This window comes from Helianthus annuus, chromosome 15 (genome assembly GCF_002127325.2).
Source record: "Helianthus annuus cultivar XRQ/B chromosome 15, HanXRQr2.0-SUNRISE, whole genome shotgun sequence".
Lineage (NCBI taxonomy): Eukaryota > Viridiplantae > Streptophyta > Magnoliopsida > Asterales > Asteraceae > Helianthus > Helianthus annuus.
This window is the reverse complement of record NC_035447.2, coordinates 3,305,462-3,333,015: the sequence shown is the minus strand read 5'-3', so window position 1 is coordinate 3,333,015 and position 27,554 is coordinate 3,305,462. Positions and strand designations below refer to the sequence as shown.

The 27,554-nt window shown below is 33.1% G+C and overlaps 1 protein-coding gene and 1 long non-coding RNA gene across 5 annotated transcripts; both read left to right on the top strand.

Moving 5' to 3' along the window:
* Nucleotides 1-5,834: 5,834 nt before the first annotated feature.
* On the top strand, nt 5,835-11,250 carry LOC110910111. 4 transcript variants are annotated; one of them, XR_002575875.2, is made up of 6 exons: nt 5,835-6,142; nt 8,152-8,598; nt 8,672-9,745; nt 9,808-10,039; nt 10,107-10,230; nt 11,003-11,250. It is a non-coding gene; the product is annotated as an uncharacterized LOC110910111 (long non-coding RNA). The 4 variants fall into 4 exon arrangements; XR_002575874.2 differs by having other exon boundaries at nt 8,143-8,598; XR_002575877.2 differs by having other exon boundaries at nt 5,836-6,142; nt 8,207-8,598.
* Nucleotides 11,251-22,425: 11,175 nt separating this feature from the next.
* On the top strand, nt 22,426-23,788 carry LOC110910110 (protein SENESCENCE-ASSOCIATED GENE 21, mitochondrial). The gene is made up of 2 exons (XM_022154819.2): nt 22,426-22,583; nt 23,385-23,788. Exons 1-2 carry the CDS (start codon nt 22,543-22,545, stop codon nt 23,599-23,601), a joined length of 258 nt encoding a protein of 85 aa, XP_022010511.1. The 5' UTR covers nt 22,426-22,542; the 3' UTR covers nt 23,602-23,788.
* The last annotated feature ends 3,766 nt before the right edge of the window (nt 23,789-27,554 follow it).

The following is a 27,554-nucleotide window of genomic DNA, read 5'->3' as shown; positions in this document are numbered from 1 at the left end:
TTTTAGCGGTAAATTTGGATCACTGTCAGATCACTTTGGAGAAAACCCAAAGGCAATAATGTTATCGTGTCAGATCACTTTAGTGTTATCGTGTAACTAGTGAAATCACCTGAACATATCCATCTCCACTAGGTAATAATATTTATACACTAGTTTAGGAGAAAACCCAATAAATATGAAAAAAAACTCATTGTGACATGGAAAAAAATTAAAAAGTTATAAGCTTTTGAAATATTTGATTAAATAATGTGTTATAATTTATAAGGCCGGAGGGTGTGGTATAAAGCCCCTAGGGGCTTTATCACGCCACCTCAGCGCCACGTTATGTGCAAGTTACACAAGGGGCTTTAAAGCCTCTCCTTTTTAACTTGCATAGTGTTGTATAAAGCCCTCTATTAAACAAAATTAAAAAAAAAAAGATTTTATTGGTTGAAAATAGGTGGGCCCCTCAATTTTGCTCGTTAACGTGTTGGCGGAAGGGCCATGGCGCCCCCTTTAACTGCGGCGGTGTGACCGATGACGTCCCTGGGATGCTATGGAGGATAAGGTGACGGGGTGGCATTAAGCCACACCCACCGGCCTAACTATTCTTTTAACTTAAGAAATACACATTAATTATGTTTGATATTTAAGACTTTTATCAAATACAAAAGACGAGTGACATCTGTTATCGAAAACCCATTTGGACCCCCATAATATAATGATATGGGGTAATAGAGCTACGAGTAAATGTAATGGGCGAGGTAATATAACGGATAAATGAATGAAATGTATTATTATCATATAATTGTCTTGTTCGGTTATCATATTAGAATGTAATGACTTATTACTTTGTGTTGTTTGTTAAGCTGTAAAAGACAAAGAATAAAATTAAATTGGTCGTGAGTGGAGGTGGTTGTTGATGGTGATAGGCAATGGCGGAACTTGACCAAAAGTTTCGAGGGGGCGTAAGTTATGGGACCCAAATTTTTTTCCTATCGTTATGTTTCGGGTCGGCTATTCGATTCGGGTAAGGCTAAATAATAATAGTTCCAAATAGGGAATATACCACAGAATAATAATAAAGTTTTAGGAGTGTTCCAATTAGGTCACTAATAAAATTTATTGTTCCAATTAGATTATTCTACTTTATTTTGGTGTTCTAATGCTAGATATTTTACCTGAATAGCAGGTCATAGTCCTAGATGGCATTTATTTATGGTTAGTTGTTTATCTTCTTTTATGACTATAATTTAAATGTTTTTGGTGTATGAGTAATTAGTACTTTCTTTCATTAAAAATTTACTGACATCTAACTATTTTTTCACGATTTTATAAAAATTTTGATAACTTTTTAGAGATTTTGATAAAAAAAATCACATTTTTTTTATTTTTTTCGCATTTTTTTAACTTTTCTACAATTTTTTAAAATATTTTTAAATCTATTTCGCATTTTTTTCTAACCCATTTGGCATTTATGTGCCATGTCAACAAATTTTTTAAATAAAAAACCTAAATAAATGTCATGTAGGATGAATGACCTTCTATTTAGGTAACATATCTAGAATTGAAGCATAAAATGAAACTTGAATGACCTAATTGGAACAAAATAAATTATGAGTGACCTGATTAGAACACTCTTGAAACCTGGTTACTATTGTACAAAGTTAACCCTTCCAAATAAAACTAAAAATTTCATTCATTCAAAGTTCAAAGGACTCGTTCTTACAACAAAAAAAAAACAAAACAAAATAAATTTTGTTTAACAAACAAAAGACCAATATATATATATATAGAGAGAGAGAGCGGTTAACATACATTAGGCCTTATCATACTTCACGTACGCGAGTATAGTAACCGTCAGATCAGGTCCATGCGTGATTAATCAGTCCTCTGCGTGATTATTTAAACATGCGTGATTTGAACATGTATTCGTAATAACGCACAAAAACTGCTCTCCATGCGTGATTAGGTCCATGTATAACGTCCCATGCGTGATTAGGTTCCATTTATAACGTGTGTTATTTTTAAATACACCTGCGTAATTTGCTCGCGTACGTTTTGTAGGTTAAGCTGTAATGTACATTATACTTTCTCTCTCTCTCTCTATATATATATATATATATAATGGTACGAGATAAATGAAACCTGGACGAAGAATTACAACTCAGCCCGACGCCATTTAAAATTTAAAGTGGTAACAAACTTTACATTGATTTATATATTGTATAAATATTTAGGCAAAATAATTCGGGGGAATCGCCTATATAATTTTAAAATTTTCGGACGAAAAATCAAAATTTATACATTTCTAACTGAAACATTGGAGGGAGCTGGTGCACCCCCCCGGCACCTACTAAGTACTAACATACACCCCTGGTGATAGTGGGTTGTCGCAACCCCCCGACCCCTGCCCCGGAAGGCGGGCGGCCGCGAGCTTGTAGAGTTGGTGGTATCGGTGTTTATTAATTTGGCAGCGGAAATTTCATCAGGACCGTAGTTAGAAAATAGTTTATCAGAGTAAAACACCATATTTGTATAATAATAAATACATGGGAAAAACCCAAGTTTCCATTACAAAACATGTTTTTAGGGATAACCCCTAATTTATTGAAATAAAACTTCTTCTTTATTTAGGTAACTTTTATAGCCAATTTTCCAAGCCTTCAGTGCTCTCCAGCTGACTTCTATTTTGCTTTCACATTTTGTTACCTGAAACGCAATTTAAAAATATTTTATCAGCAAGAAATACTGGCGAGTGAATCCAAGTTTAATCAAAACAAGTTTTATCATTTTACAGCATTGAGGGCAACCCGCAATTACATTTGTTTATATCTACTTTAATTACCACCCACGGTACTGTTAATCCTGACTTGTGGTCATGCTACTACTCACATTGTAGTAACAAGTAATGTATACAAAACCCCAATATACCGACGATAATTGTAGATTTGCAAATACTCAATCACTGTGAATTGTAATTTAAAACATTTGAGGTTTTGTAAAAACAGTTTACAAAAAGATGAATTACTCACAAAAAGGGTTTACAAAAAGAGGGTTAACTCACATTGCTAATTTAGGTATTTTCTTGTGACTTCCTGGTTATAATCTATTAAATTAAACAATGCACACGCGTTAGTATAATAACCCAATTTATATTAGCTATACCCTCCCCCCGAGACAGAACTCCAACGACTGAGTCGGGCAGAGCCTAGACATGCGTTATGGAGCTCTAGATCAATCGGGCATAGTAACCAATACGTAATCGGGGGTTATAATACTTACAACGAGGCAGAGCTTTGCTTTTTAGTGGGTATTATACCCGGGAATTATAATTGCTATCAGAGAATTGAGAGAGAGTTTTTGTTTTTGAACGAATTCTCAACTGAAGCCGATCTCATCTATTTATAGGGCTGATCAGCCTCTTTCTCGCGCCCCGCGAGAGAAACAAAAGGGGTTTTCGCGCCCCGCGAGACCCTCTAGGGTGGGCCCTAGGGTTGCTGAATCAACGGCTAGCTTCGACACGACTGGGACACGTGGCGGCCTAGGGTTGCGCCTGGTGTCAAGGGGGTCACGGCCCGCGACAGACCTCTATGTCTGTGTCACGCCCCGCGAGCAAATTAAAATATTGTTTTTATTTGATTTTTAATTGTATAAAGGTATTTCGGGTCCATTTTTCGTATACGGGGTGTATTTTAAGACATATAAGGATGTTATTGGGATTTTAGGAGGGTTGTTATATGGGTGGTAGTGGTGGCAGTGGTGGTGGGTGGGCGGTGGCGGGTAGCAGCGATGGTGGGTGGTGTTTGGTGGTAGCGAGGGGCGGTGGTGCAGAGGTGGCGGTGCCCGGCATTGGGTGGTCGACGGTGGCTGTGGTGGTTGGTGTGGTGGAGGTGATATAGGGTAAAAGAAGAAATGAAATGAAAAAAAAAACAAGGAGGTAGATAGAATGAATTTGAGACGCTTTAGAGGGAGTAAAATAGATAAGATAATAAATGATTTCATTTCATTGACTAACCAAACACTTTTTTCCCATTTTCTCACAATGGTTCATTACATTCTGTCTCTAATTCCTATGTACCAAACAACAACTGTAGTCGACTAACGCCCTCATTCCACATGGGGGCGCCAAAGACACCCATCGCCGCCACAATAACGGGCGTGAAGGAGAAAAGAGGCGAAGCCTATTGAACATCAATCAATCACACATTCGTACGACACATATACTATAATAATTAGGTAAAATTTTCATAAAATAAGGTTTAAGAGAATCACACATTCGTACGACACATATACTATAATAATTAGGTAAAATTTTCATAAAATAAGGTTTAAGAGAATATGGATCATGATTAAGACTGGTGATAAAATAATATTTTAAAGTTTTATAGATTTTGTGGCTATGATTAGTCATCGTATGGCTAATGTCGCTAAATATTAGGTAACGACTAGAAAAGTAGATGCATGATTAAAATACTCTCAAAAGAAAATGTGTTTTTAAACTTTAAAGCATGCAATGAAAAAGTCGTTTTTTTAAAGCGGTCCGGTTTTTAAACCGAACCGGTTTTTTTTAGTGGGGAAAATTTTGTTTAACCAGTTTTACATAGTGGGAACCCGAACTGATACTAATCGATTTAGTTCGGTTAAAAATCGATTTGGGCCAAAAATACCGGTTTAAACCGATTTCGGTTTTTAAACTACATTGGACTAGGGACTTGTAGAGACAACCTCTAACTTGGTGCTGTTTTTTTTTTTTCTTTTTTTTTATAAAGACTTTCCTGACCTCTTATGTCTACGTCGCGCAATCCTTTGGGTTTGAAGACTTTTTATTTTTTCGAATACCTTCAATAAAAAAGGTTTTGCACATCCTCTTTTTGGTGCAGATGTGGATCAAACTCTTCTTACCCCTTTTGTTTTTTTGCCAGATATCAGAAACACACAAAAACCCTAGAGCTGTTTTTCCATCTCCTCCATCCCAGCCGCCGCCCCCTCCTCGCGTCGCCATCTTCACAACCACCAATCCGAAACCGTCATATGCGCACCTCATCGTAAATCTTTGTTCGTCGGAGTGTTCCGTCGTGCTGCACAACCTCACCAACGAAAGCCGTTGCCATGGTGACGTACACCGCACCGTGTACCAGCGCCGTTATGTTCTCGTAGTTATCTTATTCGATGCATATAATCACATAAAACACATATAAAACCCAGTATTTAAACACATTAAAGCTCAGGCTTCACCTTCTACATCACTTCATTTATAACAATACATCTAAAAAAGGTGTTGCTTTAAAAAAAATAATAACATTTAAATAAAACGTTTTACGAAAAAAAAAAGTTATGAAGTTAGAGAGTGAGGTTTTCTGGTTTAATTTATTCATTAAAGAAATACCAATAGTAATTAACATCTTGGAAACCACAGATATAACAACATTAAATGAAAACTAGCAACACTAAATAACTAATATTAAATATTGCCCATGGCTTTATAGCCTAGTGGCATCTTGGTGGTGGGATAAGGCTTTAGGACCAATAGGTCATGGGTTCGATTCTCATAAGGGGGTTTTCCCATGTTTATTGGGTTTCCTCCTGAATTGGTGTGGCATTATGCTTAGTGGAGATGGATATGATCGGGTGGTTCCTCTGGTGGCACGATGATACTCCAGTAATCCGTCAGTGATCCAAATTTGCCGTTCAAAAAAATTAAATATTAAATATTAAATAATAACAATGGTTTCCTTCATCTACTATAAATGGCCCCACACCACCCCATTCATTCCACACTTTCTCTGTTCTTCTTTTTCCATCATTTCTTTTTCTACATCGAGATTTTGTTAGCTTTTGTATTTTTTTCTACATCAAGGTTTTTGTAGTTTTTTTTAATTTTCTGATAATTGTTTTATTTGTATTTTGTGTCGGTTGGTTCGCTCATGGGCCCCACTAGGCTGTTACTGAGTTGTTATGGTTTGTTTCTCTGTTAGGCTTGTATCGGGCCTCCTGCCTTTTTAATAAAAGTGTTCTGTGAGTTTGTTAGATCCCAATTCCACTTCACTCTTCACTCAAACTGTTCCTCTTCTATCCCTCTCAAAAGTTGATCTCTTCTTTCACTCAAAGAGTTCCTCTTCGTATCTTCTTCAATTTCTCAGAGTTGTTCAATCCTCTCAAAGTAACTATTCTTTTTGATTTATTTGTTATGATTAGCTTTCTGTTTTACATCTGATATATTGTTTATTCTGTTCAGATTTCGATCGATTTAGTGAGATCTTTGTTTTTGTTTGATCGGTTAGGGTTTTAATCAGTTTATATAGATCTGTGATATCGTTTTCACTTTTTGATTGATTTAAACCTATATTTTAATCGGTATGTGCTTTTAATATATGTTTTACGTTTCAGTGTTAGGTTTATGTTATAGATCTGATATATTGTTTATCCTGTTAGGATTTCGATCGATTTAGACTGAATTTTTCATCGGTAGGTGGCTTTTAATGTATGTTTTATGTTTGAGTGTTAGGTTTATGTTATAGATCTGTGATATTGGTTGATCTGATAGTTATTCATTGCTTTAGACTGAATTTTTCATCGGTAGGTGGCTTTTAATGTATGTTTTATGTTTGAGTGTTAGGTTTATGTTATAGATCTGTTAAATTGTTTGATCTGTTAGTTATTCATCGATTTAGGCTTAATTTTTGATCGGTAGGTGACTTTGATGTATGTTTGAGTGTTAGGTTTATGTTATAGATCTCATATATTGTTTGATCTGTTAGTTATTCATCGATTTAGGCTTAATTTTTTATCGGTAGGTGACTTTTGATGTATGTTTTATGTTTGAGTGTTAGGTTTATGTTATAGATCTGTGATATTGGTTGATCTGATAGTTATTCATCGCTTTAGACTGAATTTTTCATCGGTAGGTGGCTTTTAATGTATGTTTTATGTTCAAGTGTTAGGTTTATGTTATAGATCTGTTATATTGTTTGATCTGTTAGTTATTCATCGATTTAGGCTTAATTTTTGATCGGTAGGTGACTTTTGATGTATGTTTTATGTTTGAGTGTTAGGTTTATGTTATAGATCTGTGATATTGTTTGATCTGATAGTTATTCATCGCTTTAGACTGAATTTTTCATCGGTAGGTGGCTTTTGATGTATGTTTTATGCTTGAGTGTTAGGCTTATGTTATAGATCTGTTTTAATGTTTGATCTGTTAGTTATTGATTGATTTAGACTGATTTTTTGATCGATAGGTGACTTTTGATGTATGTTTTATGTTTGAGTGTTAGGTTTATGTTATAGATCTGTTATATTGTTTGATATGATAGTTATTCATCGCTTTAGACTGAATTTTTCATCGGTAGGTGGCTTTTGATGTATGTTTTATGCTTGAGTGTTAGGCTTATGTTATAGATCTGTTTTAATGTTTGATCTGTTAGTTATTGATTGATTTAGACTGATTTTTTGATCGGTAGGTGACTTTTGATGTATGTTTTATGTTTGAGTGTTAGGTTTATGTTATAGATCTGTTATATTGTTTGATCTGTTAGTTATTCATCGATTTAGGCTTAATTTTTGATCGGTAGGTGACTTTTGATGTATGTTTTATGTCTGAGTGTTATAGATCTGATATATTGTTTATTCTGTTAGGATTTCGATCGATTTAGACTGAATTTTTGATCGGTAGGTGGCTTTTAATATATGTTTTATGTTTGAGTCTTTGGTTTATGTTATAGATCTGTTATAATGTTTGATCTGTTAGTTATTGATTGATTTAGACTGAATTTTTGATCAGCGGGTGGCTTAATATGCAAGTAGTTTTGCGTGCTATTCGATCTCATGATTACTTAAACAATGATCTGTTAAGATCTTGGTTTTGAATAGTCTTTTGTTTGAATATGTCAGTTTTCGATCGACTTAGACTTAAGTTTTCATCTGATTATTACAAGATGATTGTTGCGTTTTGATTGATACCTTGAACTGTGTTATGTTTGATCTGTTAGTATATTTATTGCTCTACTACTGGTATCGATCTACCATTGTGTTTTGATTTTTAACGTTTTTTCTTGTTCTGCTGTAGCAGTTTTATGCATGATTCTATTTTTTTTTAAGTTTATTTGACGATTAAACAACACTTAAGGTGTTATATGATGATTTTAATAGAGATTTGTTTAGATCTTTTAGATGGCTGTAGAAATTGATATCGATGTCGATTTGATTTTGCCGAAGCATTTGACAGTCGGAAGTGTAGAGTTCATCAATGACTGGAAAAGGAGACTGAAGATTGATCCTGATTGTGTTGTAGTCCTCGTTGACGATTCTTTTATTAAATGGACTATACAGCACAAGAAAGAACCGGTTCCCTTGATTCAAGCACTTATCGGCGTTGCTAAGGTTTCGTTAAAAACAACAAAGTGTACCATAGAAAGTATTTCTTCGAGGTTCTGGAAGCACCATCGAAACTCTCAGATTGCAGACAACATGGTTTGTATACCACGTGTTTGCAATCACCCTCCGCACTATCTCAGTGCGGAGGCGTGCATGAGAGAGGTGCTGTCTCTTCCAAAGTATAACAAATATTTTTTCGCAACCCTTAGGAAGGAAGTCTATGAAAGCGCAGCAGTGAGAAATGTACATAATCTTTCTTAGTATCTTTATTTTTTTCATTTTAAAGTTTATATATTGATTTGTTTTTTTTTTTAAGGCTCGGTTTAAGCCAGTCATAACCGTGATAGATGGTGCCATGGTTATTAATGAGGTTAACCTCTTCAGAAAGCATGGCGTTGTTGTTAGACAACGTGTTAAAGACGAGAAGATCTTGCAGTTTGTTGATGACAAGCCTTCTAAGCAGTTGAAGTTTGTGAGAGAATGTTTTGGTCTGTTTGGAACCGCATACGTGTTGTGCGACGCTTCCTTTTTGGTTTGGGCTGTGGATGAAGACATTGAACCCATAGTTATTAAAGGCGCTAGGCGCACTCAAGGTGCTTAGGCTCCGCCTAGGGACTAGGCGAAAGGCGCAAAAAAAGCGTGGGCCCGAGAAAAAAAAAGCGCACTAACATATAAAAATTTAAAATACATTATGTAATGGAAAATAACATCTTTTTCACATACCAAAATATTCTAATACCATAATCTTCAACAAAAAAGTACCAAATCGGATGTTTGACAACACAAGATTTCAATCAATAAAAAAAACAAACAAACTTTATAAGTTGGTAAAACAGAGAACTAAAGGTCAACCTAGTTATCTCTATACAGAAATTAATTGAGAAATACTAAGTTTGATAAGAAAAACTTTATATGCAGAATTAAAATGAAAACAAAAACACTACATTGTGAATGCAAAATCAGAACTAAATCAGAAATAACCAGCTGGCAAAAACAATATCAAATCAGAAATACACTGCAGAATATGAGGAGTTTACAAATTATAAAAATAATATCCCTATTTATCAGGAACATGTAGAATTAAATCATAAATATACTAATTTGGATTTGAAGAATTCGAACTGAGATCTGGATTATTAGAGATATAATCGGCTGGAAATCCCTATAAATACTCCAGAACATCAGGAATCTACGAATTAAAAAAATGTTTATCAGCAATTCAGTATTAATTGCGCTAAAATTACCTAGGAATAAGGAGCGCAATGAATGCGCTTTGCTCAAAAAATTCGCCTAGGCGCCAAAAGCGTGCGCTTTTAATAACTATGATTGAACCTATAAATGTCTTATGTGGGTGTCTTCGTGTCTACAACATCGTACTCTTGACTACTGAGTAAGTATGAATTACATATAATTTACGACATAAACATGATTAACAATTTTTTTATGGAACAGAGGCGTGTTGGATGAAATCAGAGTTTGTATCAAGGACAAATGGAGTCCGGTTTGCCACAGCGTTTTAAACATGTTATCTTCTTGCTATCATGGGGATGATCTAGAGGATCGTCAAGCAGTTCCCATCATTATTGACAGAATAGAGTGTGTCAAGCAGGTGTTGAAAGACTCGTTTCATGATAACTTCATTCTCGCAACGTTTGAACAAGACGCTTATGAGGATATAACAAATGTGAGTGTCTTTTAAACTATGATTATTATTTTATCTTTTTACTAAACTGCTCCTTTTGTTATTTTAGACTCGTGCAACACCGTTCATATCAATGGATGACAGCGTGATTCGTGTTTTGCCAATTCCAGACGATCAAAGGGCATTTTTTGAAGAGTTTAAAAGAAATATGATTCTTTAGTGATGATCATCAGGTATGTTCATGCTTTTGGTGGTTAATGAATGTGTTGATTCTGGCTGTCAAATTGTTTTTGGGAGAAATGGTTAGGGATTGAGTTTTATTCTTATAGTTGTTTAGGATCAGGTTGTTAATGTTATAAGTCTTTGACTTGTGCTTGTTTCAGTTGTTAGGACTGTTTCATGCTTGTTTAGGCATAGTGTAATTGTAGCGCGTATGTTTGAACCTGAATAGGCGTTGTTGAAACTTGGGGGTAATGATTGTGTTTTAGTGCCTAATTGAGATCATGAATTACTCTATAATAACAATTAAGGAAGACTCTTGTCTACAGTAACCAAAAAGAACTTCCTTTTATACATAATTACAATAGTGCCATCACTCCAATGTCTTTGTCAATGCAAAGAACAGCAATCAGATTGTTTTAAACTCTTTTTAGTCCTCATGCTTATAAACTTTATTTTTGGAACTAAAAACTGTCTTTTTTTCTTTCTTTTGGGTCTTTTGAGTTAAAATTTCTCTATAAATTCAAGTTTGGCTACATCTTTTGTTAAATTTTACATCATGTGACGGTATTGGCATTTTGTTTTTCGATTTTATCGGTATTGGTTGTCGTCTGCTTACTGCTTAGCATGGTTTTACGACCCCCGCACCCGCAACGCGGGGGTTAGTTAATTTACGACTCAGATATTGTGTGTTGATCGCTTCTCGTCGGTGCGAGAACGTTTTAGCTTGTCAGAGTTTGTTCATATTTGTGAATTATAATAATGAATTATTTTTACTTGTTTCAGGGGACTGGTTTTTAAATACAGAGAAGAAGGCTTGACTATGCTGTTGATGTTTTTGAAGAGACAGACGAAGAAGGCTTGACATTAATGTTGATGTTTTTGAACAAATTGTTACGTTTCTTGAGAGTTGCCTACCCTTAAATACGTAGCTTAACTAAAACCAGAATTTAGATACATAGCTGAACATATTGAAGAAACACACGATCCCCTTATATTCCTATCCTATATAGAAATTGCTCTTTTAAGTGCTATAGGATTGTCCCATCTAATTGCATGCCGCCCTTTGGTTTTTAATACCTTATATATAATAATCCTCCTAAATTAATATAAACCTGAAATGGTAGATACTATATTTATTCCTTTCATTTCCATAAAGCTTAATACCTTCTAATTTTTTTTTCTTTATAAAGGTGGTTTTTTTCTTGAAAAGATGGTGATGGTTAGGACAAGTGTGTCCGACCTCTGATATAATCAATATTTTTTCGGTCTACAGGTTGGTGCTTTGTTAAGAGCATATTGTTGACAATCGTGATCCCTTTTATAATTTACCAAATGGTTTGGAAATCCCTCGGTTAGTAATATACAATGTTTTCAAACCCGGACCGGACCGGCCGGTCCGACCGGTCCGGTTCCCTACAGCAAACCGTTCTTGCAGTTGGCCGGCAGTTGGGCCGGCGGCCGGCGGTTCGGCCGGAAAATCGGTGAATGGTCGGACCGGTTTCAACGTAATTTATTTATTTCTGAGTTCCGACGAGTGAATCACTATGCTAACCGGTTCGTTGTCCGGTTCTAAAAACACTGGGAGAAAGAGACAGGATATTTGAAGATGCCATTGCCGGAGAGAACGATAGTGGCCGGAAAACTTACTCAGTGTTTTTCTTTAATATCAGTGGGGTGAAAAAGCAAAGTAAACCTATCGTACTTTTGATATTTAATGGAAAACCAAAACTCAATTTAAAAGTCTATTGAAGTCCACAATGTCCACAATGACATTGGAAACACTAAACAATTATTTACCTTTTCTTTATTTTTTAATGTTAACTATTATTCTTCATCTTATTTTTATTTAAATATAGAACTTGAAATAAAAATAGAACTTTGCTTATTTTATCTGATTCCATAATATTTAGAATGTTTGTTACATTTTTAAATATATTTTTGTATTAGGTTCTAAAATTATATATAACAAGAATTCTAGAAAGATATTATATATATATATATATATATATTAATTTATGACGTAATCCGGGTCTTAAATCCGGTCGAACCGATCGGACCGGTCCGACCTTTGACCCCGTAAGGCGACCGGGTCGTCCTCCGGTCCGGTCCTGAAAACATTGGTAATATAGTCTGTGCTTGCTTTGATACTAATTGTATACACAAAATGATTGAACGAACATTAGGACAATTAGTGTGTCTGACCAAACAATGTACCAAATGGTTTGGCAATCTCGGTTAGTAATAGTCTTTGCTTGCTTTGAGATTAATTGTATACACAAAAAGATTGGACAATAAGTTTGTCTGACCTCTGATATAATCAACATTTTTTCGGTCTACAGGTTGGTGTTTTGTTAAGAGTGTTAGCAATCTTGATCCCTTTTATAATTTACCAAATGGTTTGGAAATCCCTTGGTTAGTAATAGTCTGTGCTTGCTTTGAGATTATAACTTTTGTTATTTCAATTCTTGTGATAGATAATGTTCGATAACAATAATTTGATCCATTATATTTTTAGTGATTATCATAGATGATCATGGTTTTAAGGATATACTCAAGGTATTTAAAATTTTCTGATTTGCAAGACAGCTAGTCCAGTTTACTTGATGAGAATAATTATGTTAGTTTAATTATCACTAAATTTATTAAACCTTGTAAATCATTTCATGTAAAATATTGATTCTAATTGAAATAATGTTGTTTTGTTAGCGTACTTAACACGATATGTATTTAATCCGTTAAATATACCATTATTAATTAATGATCTGTTAACGTGATATTGTCAGGCGGATATTGTCATCCTACTAATCTAATGGAGCGAGCCCCCGTCCTAAATTCTATGGAAGCCAAACCAAAAACCCGAGCAGGTGGAAGACGTTACAACTGTTTCGACCCCTTATCCATCCAGGGTGCGTTGATGATTGTTTGCTTTCACTGTCGTGCATACAACTTGCATTGTTTAATGAATTCCACCAATAGTATTGCCAGCAAGAAAGGGACAAAAGCCACATCTGGTAACCCCTATGCCAATGGTGATCATATAAAGTATGAAGGCGATGAAAATGACCCAAGATACCCCTTCCGGTGGCTCTCGTCTTGTGTACCACTGCTGCTTGTGTTCGGGTTTTCACGTATTTCTTATATATTATGTATTGGTGTTATTTAATGGTGGTCGATAGAGGCTTCTTGTTTAGCTTGAGAGATGGACTCGTGAGAAGTTGATATGTGACTAAACATGTCTTGCTTGTGCAGTTTGGTTATGAGTTAAAAATAAAATATGTAACAGATGTTCCAGTTTTTAGATTTTCAATCGGATTTGTTAAAATATGTATTGGTGTTTTTAGATTTTCCATTTGGTTGAAGCAAGGATTTCAGATGGGATTGGCAGGTAGACGTGTTGACAATTATGTAGAACCAGTCACTACTTTATTTTTGTACCCATACTTTTTTTTTTTGTTGAAAGGCCAACCAAAATTCATTAAAAGGCACCCAAGCAAGACACTTAGGCACCCATCAATTACAAAAACTGGTACCTATGACCAGATCCCACCAAAAGAAGAAATATAAACAAAGTCAACCTGTATCACCTCTTCTATTACCTTTGACAGCGCAGCCGGCTTTTGATTAAAGACAGCATCATTTCTGGCTTGAAACGCTTTCCTCCGTTTGGCTGACCCGCTGTAGAACTCATATGCACAGAATGTCTTGAACCGAGAAAGCATATATCGGCTGCACCTTGCACCACTGCGATATATTTTGTGCGAACCCACATGACACAAATGTATACGTTCAAAAAAAAAAAAAAAAAAACCACGGGCGACAATTTAGAGGTAAAACTAAAATAAAATGCAGTTGGATTTATATTGGGCTACGTTTTAATTAATGGGCTTGGAATTAACCGGGCTTGCAGAGTAGCCCACTACTTAAATATAAGTATTGTTTTATTTTATTTTTCTTTTGCGACTTTCATTAAGTTTTTAATGCGTTACCTTTTTTAATTGTTTTATCTTTTGCGACTTTCATTGAGTTGTTAACTAGGTTATAACCCCGTGTAATACACGGGTTGAACAAAAATGTAAAACACTAAAGAGTGACATGTGACTTTTATTAAATGATATAGATATGTGGATAATGAGAAAACTTAGTTAAATAATAAATATATGTATCTATAAAGACACCAAGCACCTATACTTGATATATTCAACTGAAATTTAGTTTTTTAAAGATAAAGCTTATGAATATTAAATTTAGTTTTTTTTAAATACGGAAGCTTACGAATACAATATACGTATTATTTGCTATTAGAAACTAATATATATATATATATATATATATATATATATATATATATCTTCCAAACAAAATTTGTGATTAAAATATATATATTAGATGCTAAATTTGCATTTTATAAAAATATCTTATGATACGTCGTCTTTACTATAAAAATCAGAACATATATATTGTTATAGTTTATATTTACACCAGCCTTTTAAAAGATAATAAAAACAATCTCTGTAAACAAAGATACAATTTCATAAGACTCATTTTATTCTCACATCCTTAAATTCTTATTTTCACAACCTTTTCATTCTATCTCTTTTTTTATATATCCATGTATATAGAGAGAGAGGTGGGAATGGTGTGTGAATTTTAACACCTCATAAAGCTTATTAAATTGGAATTAGTATAATGAGTGACAGATTAAAATTAATAAAGAGGTCATTTCAGCTTTGGCTAGGTGTTAGAGATTCTTGTTATGATTTATTTGGCGTCATTTAGTAGTATGTTAGTGTGACTTTTGCCATTCAAAAACATTAATAAAGAGAAAGTGAATCAACAAAGTTAGAATATAATAAATTAAATAAAAAGAAAGGAATTAAACATAAAAAAATAGAAGAAAAAAATTGATAATTGATATTTGTTGACAACGTTGACAATATCATTTATTTGTTTAAATTATAAAGTTTGTTCGTATTCATATTATATCGGATTAAGTTTTTTAAGGTATTAATTTATCATTAACAATAGATATAATTATACTCAAATAATATTTAAAAAAAAACTTTTTATCAAATTGAGACAACCTCATAGAACGACATGTGTCATTCAAATGGTTTCTTTTATTATATAGTATAGATACGTTACACATTTTTTAATTAATTATTGAGCTTTCATTTGTGACGGAAACATAAAAGGTAGGTTTGTAAGAAGTTGATTGTACACTAATACGTTCAGACCGGGATAACGAGTTGACTCGCTTGAGACGGTGGAGGCGAGGTAGTGTTCGGTATTTTGCCACACCATAGGGATTGATCGGATCGAAATTGCAGTTTGTGGATACATTTTTTATAAAAGGTAGAGAGATTTTATAAAGTTTCGAGTTGGGTAAAAGAAATGAGGTGGAAAAGGTTGAGTTTTTTTTATAGAGGTGAGTTAATATTTTTTTAAATTAATTTTTTTTTCAAAGACTCGTTGGTGTGCAACGACTATAATCCATGCCAGGGGCGGAACCAGAGGGGGGTCAAGAGGGTCCGTTGACCCTCCGGTCATTGGAACTTTTTGAATTTTTATTTATAAATTTTGAGTTTTTGAATAACAAACTTAGAGATGGACCCCCTAATTTGAATCAGTATAGAATATAAGCTTATGATGACCCCCTAACTAAATCGTTATGGTTCCGCCACTGATCCACACCAACTGCACCATGACACGTTAACACCAAACTTCACTCCACGCTGGTGGAAAAGATGCCGCCCCATACAACGCCGCCCTTCATGTCGTTTCCGGGACGGTGTGTTCAGTTCGTATGATGTAATCGTATGTGAAAGTTTTCACTTATAGGCTCCCAAGAGCCACTTACCCCATTATTTAATTCATGTTCTTATCCTTATATCTAGTTTATAACTTTCATATACTAATAACCCATGACACATACACACCTTTATTCAAAGCAATAATCGAATAAATTCCGTTGGTTTCTATAATATATTAATGTGATAATAAGAGTATGCTTGTGAGTGATACCTAGTATTAACAAGAAATATTATATTAGTTTTTCATAAATGTATGGATAGATTGTTAATCAACGACAAACCTAGTACGATGACCATAAACGAGATGTTGGAAGTTTGGTGTGAATGAAAGTCTGAAGTGGTAAAACCACTTTGTCCACATTAGTGTGTGTATAAAAGGATAGGTTATTTATAAGGTGAAACATGCCACTTATGCATTTGACATGATAAATAGTTGTTTCTCGTTCATGGTCATCATAATAGGTTTGTCATTGATTGACAACATATCATACATGTATAAAAAATTAATACAAGTTTTCTTGTTAATGGACACTCTTATCAACTATCTAACAACTATAAGAAATCACATAAACTAATATATACAAAACTATATTTCTTTTTTAATCCTCGTTATATTCTATTTCGCAAACCAACTGAATTTATTCGGTTATTGCTTTGAATAAAGGTTAATAATACATGAAAGTTATAAAATAATATAAGTATAAGAACATGAATCAAAGAATGGGATAAGTGGCTCTTGAGAGCCTATAAATGAAAAATTCCCAAACCCATTAAGGGGGTATCTTCATTATTTTGACAAATTTGGTAACTTGTTTATCACAATTTGACTTTTTAATAACTCATATATGCCAAGTATTTTAAATTAGTTGGAGTTGGCTAGATTCATTGTTCTTTCATTATGATTGATATATGTTTTAGAGTTAATTACATAGTTAGTCCCTGTGATTTGCACAAAGTAACAAACTTAGGTACTAATAGTTTAAAATCACATTCTAGGGTATTAATTTTTCATTTTGTAACGTTTGAAGGTATTAACATTATTTTTAGGTTTAAAATCACATTCTATTAGTACCTAAGTATGTTATTTTGTGCAAACCACAGGGACTAACTATGTTAATACCCTAGAAGTTAATACCTTCAAACGTTACAAAATGAAAAGTTAATACCCTAGAAGATGATTTTAAACTATTAGTACCTAAGTATGTTATTTTGTGCAAACCACAGGGACTAACTTTGTAATTAACTCTATGTTTTATTAAGATTAGTATTTATATTATTAAAGTGATATTGGAATTAAATAACTTTAACTTTCACTAATTGGCCTCTATCACTCTTAACTTTCGATTTGTACTAAACCACTCCAACGTTTAATTTATTGGCCGATAGGACTCCCAACACTAACCTAGTTTGCTGACATCAGTTGTCACGTCATCAAAAAAGCCAAGTCAGATGTCATGCCAACTGCCACATCATCAAAAAAACCAAGTCAGGCGCCATATCAGCTACACGTCATCAAAAAATTCCACTTCAGATGCCGCATATATCACCACACAAGTGCCACATAAGCAAAAATAAACTAACTGGATTATGGTTCAGTTAGTTTGGAAGTGTTATCATCCAATAAGTTGAAAGTTGAGAGTGGTGTGATACATATCGAAAGTGAGGAATGCTATCGGTCAATTGGTGAAAGTTATGGTTATTTAAATCCAATATCCCATTATCAAACATACCAACATAGAAATAATAATAGTTCTATATTTTATTTAAAATCAGTTTATATATAAATTGTTTATAACACAATATGGTTTTTAAAACCGAAAACATTCGATAAAGATGCAAGTTGTCGTTTGACTTTTATTTTACTTGTAGAAGTCAAGAAGCAACCAGGCCACTTGCACGGTCAAATGGGACATGTGGACACAAAGTTTGACGTCCATTTTGCAAGCAAAAAACAGTAAACTCTTATAAAAATTTATTAAATTATTATATCTTTATAAAAGTTTTCTCTATAAATACCGTTAATGCATTATTTATCCATTCATCATCATATATTTTGATTCCAAGGGTTCTATTCAATTTCTATCATTCAAATTCTCAATAGGTGCTATGGCTAACGTTAAGATCATCTCAACTTTGATAGCGGATCAACTCTCTCTTGGTAATTTTGTGCTAATGTTCGAAATTCAAAACATGAGTTTAAGGATGAAAAAAAAAAAGTGAAAAAATGTTTTAGTTTGATCGATGTAAAGAGTTTTAAATGTTGTTAATTTAAGAACCAATAATACTTGATAACCACACAATTCACTTGTATATTTTGTTTTAAATGTGATACAAAACGAAGTTACATAACCACCCACCCTACTATTGCATTAAATCATCGATACACTACGTTAAAGTGCTTTTTGGGGTTGTTGCAGTTCTCTATATAAAATTGGTTTTGAAAGGAAAAAAAACGGGAAATTGGTCAGTAATAATCTCTATTAGACACCATTGGCCATTGGCAGTCTCACTTTTGAATATTCCCCCCGCAAGTCAAACCTTTCACATATTTTTCCTCCACCGATCCGGTTTTAAAAAAACTTAACTCAATTTTTTTGAATTACAAACAGATGTTTAAAAGCTTCTAACCAAAACAGCTATACGAGTCAATTGATGTAAAACTTACCTCGAAACAGTGCTCAAAATGACTTGATTTTTTTATTGGAAGTTTAAACACCCGAATCGAAGCACCGTTTTGAGGTAAGTTTTACATCAATGAACTCGTATTGTCGTGGATTCACAGCGAAGACACAGTGCGGGTTTTTTTTCACATCAATGGACTCATACCGTTTTCGTCCATGATTTATTACTAACATGATCATTATGTTTTTTTTTATAATTTTAACAGGCGTGGATTCACAACGACGACACAATGCAGTTTGTTTGGCATTGTGAAAGCGAGTGGAATTGCAATGGTGAAAAGAGGAGGTGAGGAATCGAAGAAACCGACCCCATGGGTTCCAGATCCAGTAAGTAACCGGTCATTACAGACCAGAGGACCAAACGAACCAAGCTGATGCGGTGGACCTCCGGGCAATGTTGCTGAAACCGAAAAACTGTAAACATAACTGAAACTTGTAAATGAATCAAAGAGATGAATGCTTTGTTCATAAAACAATGACTCGAGTCCTCCACAACATATGATCAATTCATCAATAATGAAGTATATGCTCGTATCTAGTTGGGGGTATTGTCCTTTACTAAATAAATGTATTTGCTTGTATTTTGATGGGTACCTTCCCCTTACTAAAAAAAGATCGTTCCTGACTAAAAACTGTATATGTTAGTGTACATGGAATGTTGTACGATTATTCATTTGTTTACTACTATTAGATATTGTTGTCACCCAAAATTTTGAAAATTAAAGAGAAAAAAGTATCATATTTTTTAGTTTAAACATAATTGTCTTGTATACATATGTATTCATTTTTTTTTTCTTATTTTGTAATTTTAAACTATTGTTTTCTACACGTTGGAATTTAAATAAGATCGGGTTCAAAATACGTTATTTTTGTGAACCACAAATACGTGTGTTGTGTTATGTCAAAGGTGTTTTTGGGTTTGTGTTGTTTTTTATGTGTGTCAACATGGTTAATATGACTTATTTAAAACCCCTAATTAAGTTAGGGTGGAGGGTATAAGGAGCGGTGAGTGGTGCGGTGAGTTGAAGTCACCGATCGGTGACCACCCCCACCTGTTTGACTTATACGGTGACTTGGAGAGAGAACCCAAAATTCGGTGATTGTTCACCAATGAATTGAGAGGAGAGAGATAGGATGGACCAATGATTTTTTTTTAATTGAGGGGTGTTTAACTATACCTAGTGATTGAGTGTAAAATAGGGAGTAAAATGAGGAGTTGACATGACATAATATTATTGGGTAGAATTTCACTCAAACACCCAAAATTGTTTGACTATACCCTCCACCCTTAAAAATAAATTACACTAAAAACCTTAAATTTAAATCATAATTAACAGGGCAAAACAAATTAACAGGGTAGGTTAACACTCGCCATCTCATCATGTTAGACTTTTTCGTTGTGCTATGGATTTGTGTTTAAATTTTATTTATTTTTTACATAAATTTTTTTATTTCATTCCAATCAACAGGACAAATTATATAAGGATAGCAGGTAGACGTGCAACTACATGTGTGAGCTTGTTGGAAATTTGAATCTATCTCTACATGTTAAAAACTCTATGGGAATTCGAATCTATCTCTACATGCTAAAAACTCTAAATTCGATTCGACGGGGATTCAAATTTATTTATTTTCTATTTTTTTTTTCAAATTTGCATTAGCTGCAACTTTTGAATTGAATTTGAATTTACGATCTCCAATTTCATATTCGAAATATATATAGTTTATTTTTATACATGCCTTTAATAATATGAGCGTTTTAAATTGAAATATATCTTTATCTTTTTAAACCGAACCAATTCAAATTCGAATCAAATGTCAGTACGAATTTGATTCATGTTTTCTTAATTGTATTCAAATTCAATATTCGAAACTCAAAATCCGATTCGTTAAACACTTATAACATCTACACACATCCTACATTTTTATCTCTAACATTAAACTGTGCTTTGGAGTGTGATTTTCAAGGTTGCACTCAATTCGTTTTATTATGAAAGATTTCTATAACGTTTGATGGAGTGTTATTTTTCAAGGTTGCACTCAGTTAGGTTTATGAAAGATTTCTATAACATTTGTAGCGTAACTTAAAACTTAAGATGACAAAGAAACGACTCGACTCAATCATAACCACCTTCCTAATAAGTTTATACTTCAACATTATTGTTTTTTGTTTCTCCAATCCATTCATAAAGCATTTTATTTTTCCCATTTGCTACTAGAATACATATACTAAAAGCCAATTATTTGGAGGACAAGAATATATGTAATTAAAAGAAAAATTAGAGTGGTTGTAAACCGGAGTCCCCTATGTTGTAGACATATGTAAACCACCAATACTATTATATTGCATTTATGCATTATTGTGGAGATGTTTCATTTAACTACACAATAATGTTATCATCCATACAACTTCGACATTTGTTAAAATATTTTATACACGCCAAAATAGATATTTTATACAACAACTAAACATCAAAATAAAAGCCCTTTTTTATACAAATAAATATTTAGAGATTTAAAAATGTTGTTGTCCATCCACCTGGTGCAATACACGTTTAGATAAAAACCATGAAATGTTGTATTATAAGAATAAGTATTTTTATACAATTTTAACGTACGCACATATTTTTTTTGTTTATCAGATTATATTATTGGGGACAAAATTTATATAACTTTTTGTACAGTTTTTTTTTGTTTTTTGCAAAAAAAAAAAAAAAAAACAATTTGTTTTACACATTTTATTTTATACAATATTTATATTATATTACTAACATAGTTAATCAATATACAAGTTACATTATTGGGTATAATAACATACGTGTAAGAAACCTCACAGAAAAGTTAGGTACAAGAAATGTATAATTTTTATTTTTAACTTTAATAAATTTATATATTATCTCCCCCTGTCTATCTTGCAACGCAAGGTGCAAATAAAATAAACAAGTCAAACATATATTTAATTTTCATATTCTTCGACTTTAATGATTTAATTTTCATATTTTTCGATTCTATTGAAAGGACGTCGATGAATACAATTCACTAGTTCGATTAGCGGGTTAATATTACCAATTTTATCGATGTTAAAATCTGATACGACATTAACGTAACTCCAGATTTAAAAGTTTTAATTTATTCGTATAAACGAGTCTAAATTAGTTTCTGGACAAACCTGAAAACACGTTCAGTCAAATGCGTCGTTCTTGGGTCAACCTATCGGTTAGTGGGCTCGGGTTCAAACCGGTTTTTTGACATGTTTTACAAATCGGGTCAGGTCTAAACAGGTTTCAGGAAGCGAGGCTATGAATCGTCATGTTGGGTCAAGTCCAAACCGGTTTGTGGAAGCCGATTTCTTTGGTGAATTAAGCAGGACGCATTATAAACTGGTTTGGCGGGACGCCTTTATTTAAGTCAACTGATAAATAGTCGTGTCGTGTTTGAGTTTGACCTACCAGGCATCAGCACACGATCATGACCTATTTAACACCCTAACTGATCTCGAATTCACGTACCGCACGTGAGTTGCAATAGACGACTCTAGAACTAGCATGTTACATCAAAAATGTATAACGACCTTTTAATGTTTAAAAACGTTAAAACAAACGTCTCTTCACAACTTGTTATGGACACCTGGCCCCATTAGTCCACTTCCTTGACCCGGCCCACTTTCACCCCTTCTTCCTTCCATTCTCTATAAATACCACCCCATTCTCATTCTCATTCTTCATTCATCCATAACTAACTCCAACTTCAACTCAAGTTCTCCATTCTTAAAGCTTCTAGACCTTCTACCGCTACCGTTAGAACGATACGATTCAAATCTTCATTCGTCGCAATGGCTAGCGTTAAACTCGTCTCAACCTTCATCGTCGTTAGGTAATTTTGCGTTGTAGTTTAATTCTATGATTTATATATGTCTCAGATTAAATATTTTTGTTGATTCATTGTTTGGTTTTTGTTAGACAATTTTAATAATCATAGCGATTGTTTCATCCTAAGATTTTTGTGATATGTTGTATAGTATGCAAATTGTGGTGTATTTATTCTAAAAAATCTAGGAATTGTTGTTAAATAAATAATCTGACGATACATTTTTGTGATATGTGGTACAATATGCAAATTGTGGTGTATTTATTCTAAACAATATAGGAATTTTTGTTAAATAAATAAATAATAAATAAAAAAAAGAGTTAATTACATAGTTAGTCCCTGTGGTTTGCACAAAATAACATACTTAGGTACTAATAGTTTAAAATCACCTTCTAGGGTATTAACTTTTCATTTTGTAACGTTTGGAGGCATTAACTTCTAGGGTATTAACATAGTTAATCCCTGTGGTTTGCACAAAATAACATACTTAGGTACTAATAGAATGTGATTTTAAACATACAAATAACGTTAATACCTCCAAACGTTACAAAATGAAAAGTTAATACCCTAGAATGTGATTTTAAACTATTAGTACCTAAGTATGTTACTTTGTGCAAACCATAGGGACTAACTATGTAATTAACTCTAAAAAAAAATAAAAATTTGACAATATAATTTTTGTGATATGTTGTATAGTATGCAAATTGTGGTGTATTTATTCTAAAAAACATATAGGAATTGTTGTTAAATAAATAATAAACAAATAAATAAAAATTTGACGTTACTTTTTTTAATTATTTTGTTTAGACGTGGATTTGCGACTGTGACACAAGGGAGTGTATCCGGAAGCATTAGGGGAACCGGAGTGGCAATGATGGCGAAAGCAAGTGAAGAATCGAAGAAATCGACTCCATGGGTTCCGGATCCAATAACCGGTTACTACAAGCCGGAGGGACAAACGAACGAGATTGACGCAGCTGAGCTTCGTGAAATGCTGTTGAAACAGAAAAACCGTCAGAACTAAATTCGTTTAAAGATGTTAAAAGATGAAGATGAATGAAACCTATTAGCTTTGTTCATCCGATACACATTGCAACGATATGGTTTTTCTAGAGGAAATGTGTTTATTAAATAAAGGTGTATTGTTTCAAATAAGATTTACGTCTATATCGTTGAATAAGAATTATAATTATCAATTCACTTCAATTTTATTTGAATTAAAAGTTTTACGTCTATATCTAGTTATTCGGATCAAGTTTATTTGAGATATGACTTGATTCGAGTTATTGGGATCGGTTTGTTTGATTTTTGACTTAGTGAAAGGGAATTTTAATTGGAATAAAAAAGAGAATATGAGAAAATATAGCTAAAACAAAATAAAGAATTTAGGTATTTGTTTATAACAAAAAAAAGTAAAATATATTCGAATTCGAGCATATCTAACCCGATTTTAAAACCACTTTTGAACTTAAGATGTTTCGAAATTTGGTGATGGCATATTTTATTATCACTTCTTTCTAGTTTTTTTAACGACGAATTTCTTTACACCTAGGTATTTCAAGCGGTTTTGCCTCTGCTACTGGACCACCAAACCGACTTCGTCGGAGATGGAAGTGTCTAGGTCCTGTTCTTGAGTGTGAAAGGTTTGGGGGGTTTGGGGGGGGGGAGATAAGACCAGGATACATATAAAGAGGTTTGGAAATGGATGAGCTAAGTAAAAACGTGTGGAAATGACAAATATACCCTTTGACTGTTGCTTAGAATCGTTGACATTTAACAACGTTATGTGTCAGAGGCCAAGTTCGATGCAATCGAGACTTGTCGGGAGTAAGACATCATTTTTTTTAAATAGGAGATAAAGATGTCAGCAGGCCCAAAGACCATGGTGTAAAATTTCAATTTACTCTTGTTATTATAATAAGCCATCTTCCATGGCAAAGTATTAGCATACACAAATATATTCGCAGGATCTAAAGATTGGAGAAAAGTTACCGAAATGGTATTTTTAAGTTTTAACGACTATATGGGAAATTTGGAAGGGGAGGAATCTAAAAGAATTCGAAGACACGAACACTTCTATGACAAAAACAATGGAAGACATACTATTAAAATTCCTTTTTATGGCTCAAAGAGAGATCGAAATTTAAGAACTTGATATGAGAGAGATGTGTAGATTTCAACATAAGAGACATTATACTTTAAAATTTTCATAAATTGGGGGTTTGTAGTGTAATTTTCTTTCGAACTTTGTATCTGCTTATAGGATTTTTATAACATATACTGGCCTTATTTTATAATTATAGAATCTTACTGTTTAAAAAAATATAAGTCCAAGTTACAAGAAGAAGCGGCGCACCTTCACAAGTGGACAAATTCATGTAGAACTCATGACCCACACACACATACATAACTGCTTCAAGGGGAACCCAAACCAACTTAGCATGTTTCACGTAGACATACCATGTACCAACCAATAATTTGGTATGGAATAAAAACTTTTAAATAAAAATATATTAAAATTACAAATTCTAGTATTTTGTAATGTAATAAACTAATAATATACAAATCAACTCATTTTATAACTTATTAACTACGGGTAAAAGAGAAGATATGACTATATGGTTTAACTTGAATTATGTATGATTTTATTATATTTAATTAATACACGTGTGTAGAGTTTAAGACGTAACTTAAAAAAAAAAAAAAAACTATGAAAACCAGTCTAGATCATTTATTTATTTGAACAATTATCTAAATCATGCGGAGTATACAAAGTAGCCATAGACCGTTCGCCGTTCATCTACGGATGAAAATGACATGGTAACGTAGTCACCTAATGCAAAATATTTAACTTTAATTTATTAAAGGAATGAGATTGACGTAATATTAGGAGGGTTATGGCCACTTAATTATTAATTCGGTTAATCTTTGGGGTAAGGTTCATTCTCAATTTAACGTGAGAAGCAAAAGAAGAAAGACATATTAGTAAAATACTATTTCATTTATAACTCATATCATTAATTTTTCTTTTTTTGATTAATTAGTCAAGTAATCATTAATTATTCTACATATAATCTACAAAACCTACACATATCAAAATTTTCCTACATATACCCTACACTTTATAGAATTTTATCCTATATAGTCGAAATTTATCCTACACACCTCGAAATATATTCTACACAATTCGTAATTTAACCTACACAACTAGTAATTTATTCTACACTTTAAATTAAGTTGTTGTTTTTTTTAATTTGGAAAAAGTATATATATTTTGAAAAGAAGTTACAAATTTAATTTAGTTAGTTATTAAAAGGAAAAATACAAATTAATGATTTATGTAGGTTTACCAATATACCCTTATATTAAAATTAAATACAAATATTAAATTAAGTAAAATGAAGCATTTTTATTGGTTGAAACTTTTTTTTTTCTTCTTACAAAAAATTTTTCTCATTTTAACCCTCCACTAAACCTTTATATTTTAAAGAGGTAAATCATTGATAATCAGTGAAAAACTTGAATTCTTTCGGTTGATGTGAAGAAAGGGCTATGAATAATCTTTTAATTACTCAAATAGGCTAAGAATTCAAAATATTATATGTAGTTACAATTGTAAACAGTGGCGAAGGTTGAGATTTCTGACGTAGGGTCGAAAATGTATATACCCAAATATTTTTATAGAATCGGAGGGGTCGAAAACGTATATACCCAAAAAATTTTATACGAAAACCACGTATATTACACTACTAAGCGAAAAGTTCGAGGAGTCAGACGTCTCCTGACCCCTTAGGCCATGTGTAGTCATAAAGCCCCCAAAGGGGCGTTATGCGCCATGTGGCATGCCACGTCACCCCGGGGCTTTATGGGGCTTGAGGCCGTAGTCATAAAGCCCTACCTCATCATAACCAAAGTGTAAAATGCAGGGACCAAAGTGTAAAATGCAGGGACCAAAGTGTTTTAATGCAGGGACCAAATTGTAAAATGCAGGGACCAAAGTGGAAAATGCCCACCTTCTCGCGCCGCGAATTTTTTCACGCCGGTTTTTTTTTGTTTGATCATGGCGCTGGGGGGGGGGCGGTGTGGGGGGGCTCCATACCGGCGCTATGGCCTTCACCGCGCCCCATTACATACGACCTTAATAGCTGCGTCCCTGATTGCAAGTTGCATTTTTTGAGTTTAAACAAATAACCCTTTAAAATATCTTGACTTGGTTTGATAATATATAATAATAATAATCAATAAATATTAAAAATAATAATTGAATGGTCGATTTGTAAAGTTAGGAACTTGTAACCGAAATCGTGAACAATGTATCGACCACAAGATATTATATTAACATGTATGGGTGGAATCTTTATAGTTTATGTTATAATATTTATAGTTTATGTTGCATAAACAAATTTAAAAGGGTAAATTATAGCCTTTTCAAACGACCAAGATCAAATCGACTTGTTTAATTAAATAGAAGTCGTGTTCGAATTCTGCTCTGTTTTAAACATTGTGTTCAAATATCGAGTTAAGTTGAGGCTTGACTGGTAATATGCTACTGAAAAAAAATTACAAAGTACACTTATACATGGTGTTTAATTATACCTTTTTTTATAATTATAATGTTACGTAATTTTCTTTTCTTATTTTTTCAATGTTCATAATTTTTTTTCTTATTTAATTCATCTTGCCCTTACACACAAAAAAAAAAAAAAAAAAAAAAATTAATCGACAGTAATCAATAGTGAGACTCATATGGATATCTATAATACCTTATTAGGCAAACTGAGTTTTTTTTACCCTTTTGGTAATTTTACTGTACGTATAAATTTTGAAGCACTATGTACAAGAGAGAAAACTCTTATTGACATCGATTCTAAGCACAAGGATCCTCGGATGTGCAGCTTATATACTGCTGAAGTATATAACAATTTACATGTGGCAGAGGTTGTATAAGTTTTAAAAATTATATAAATAATATACTCG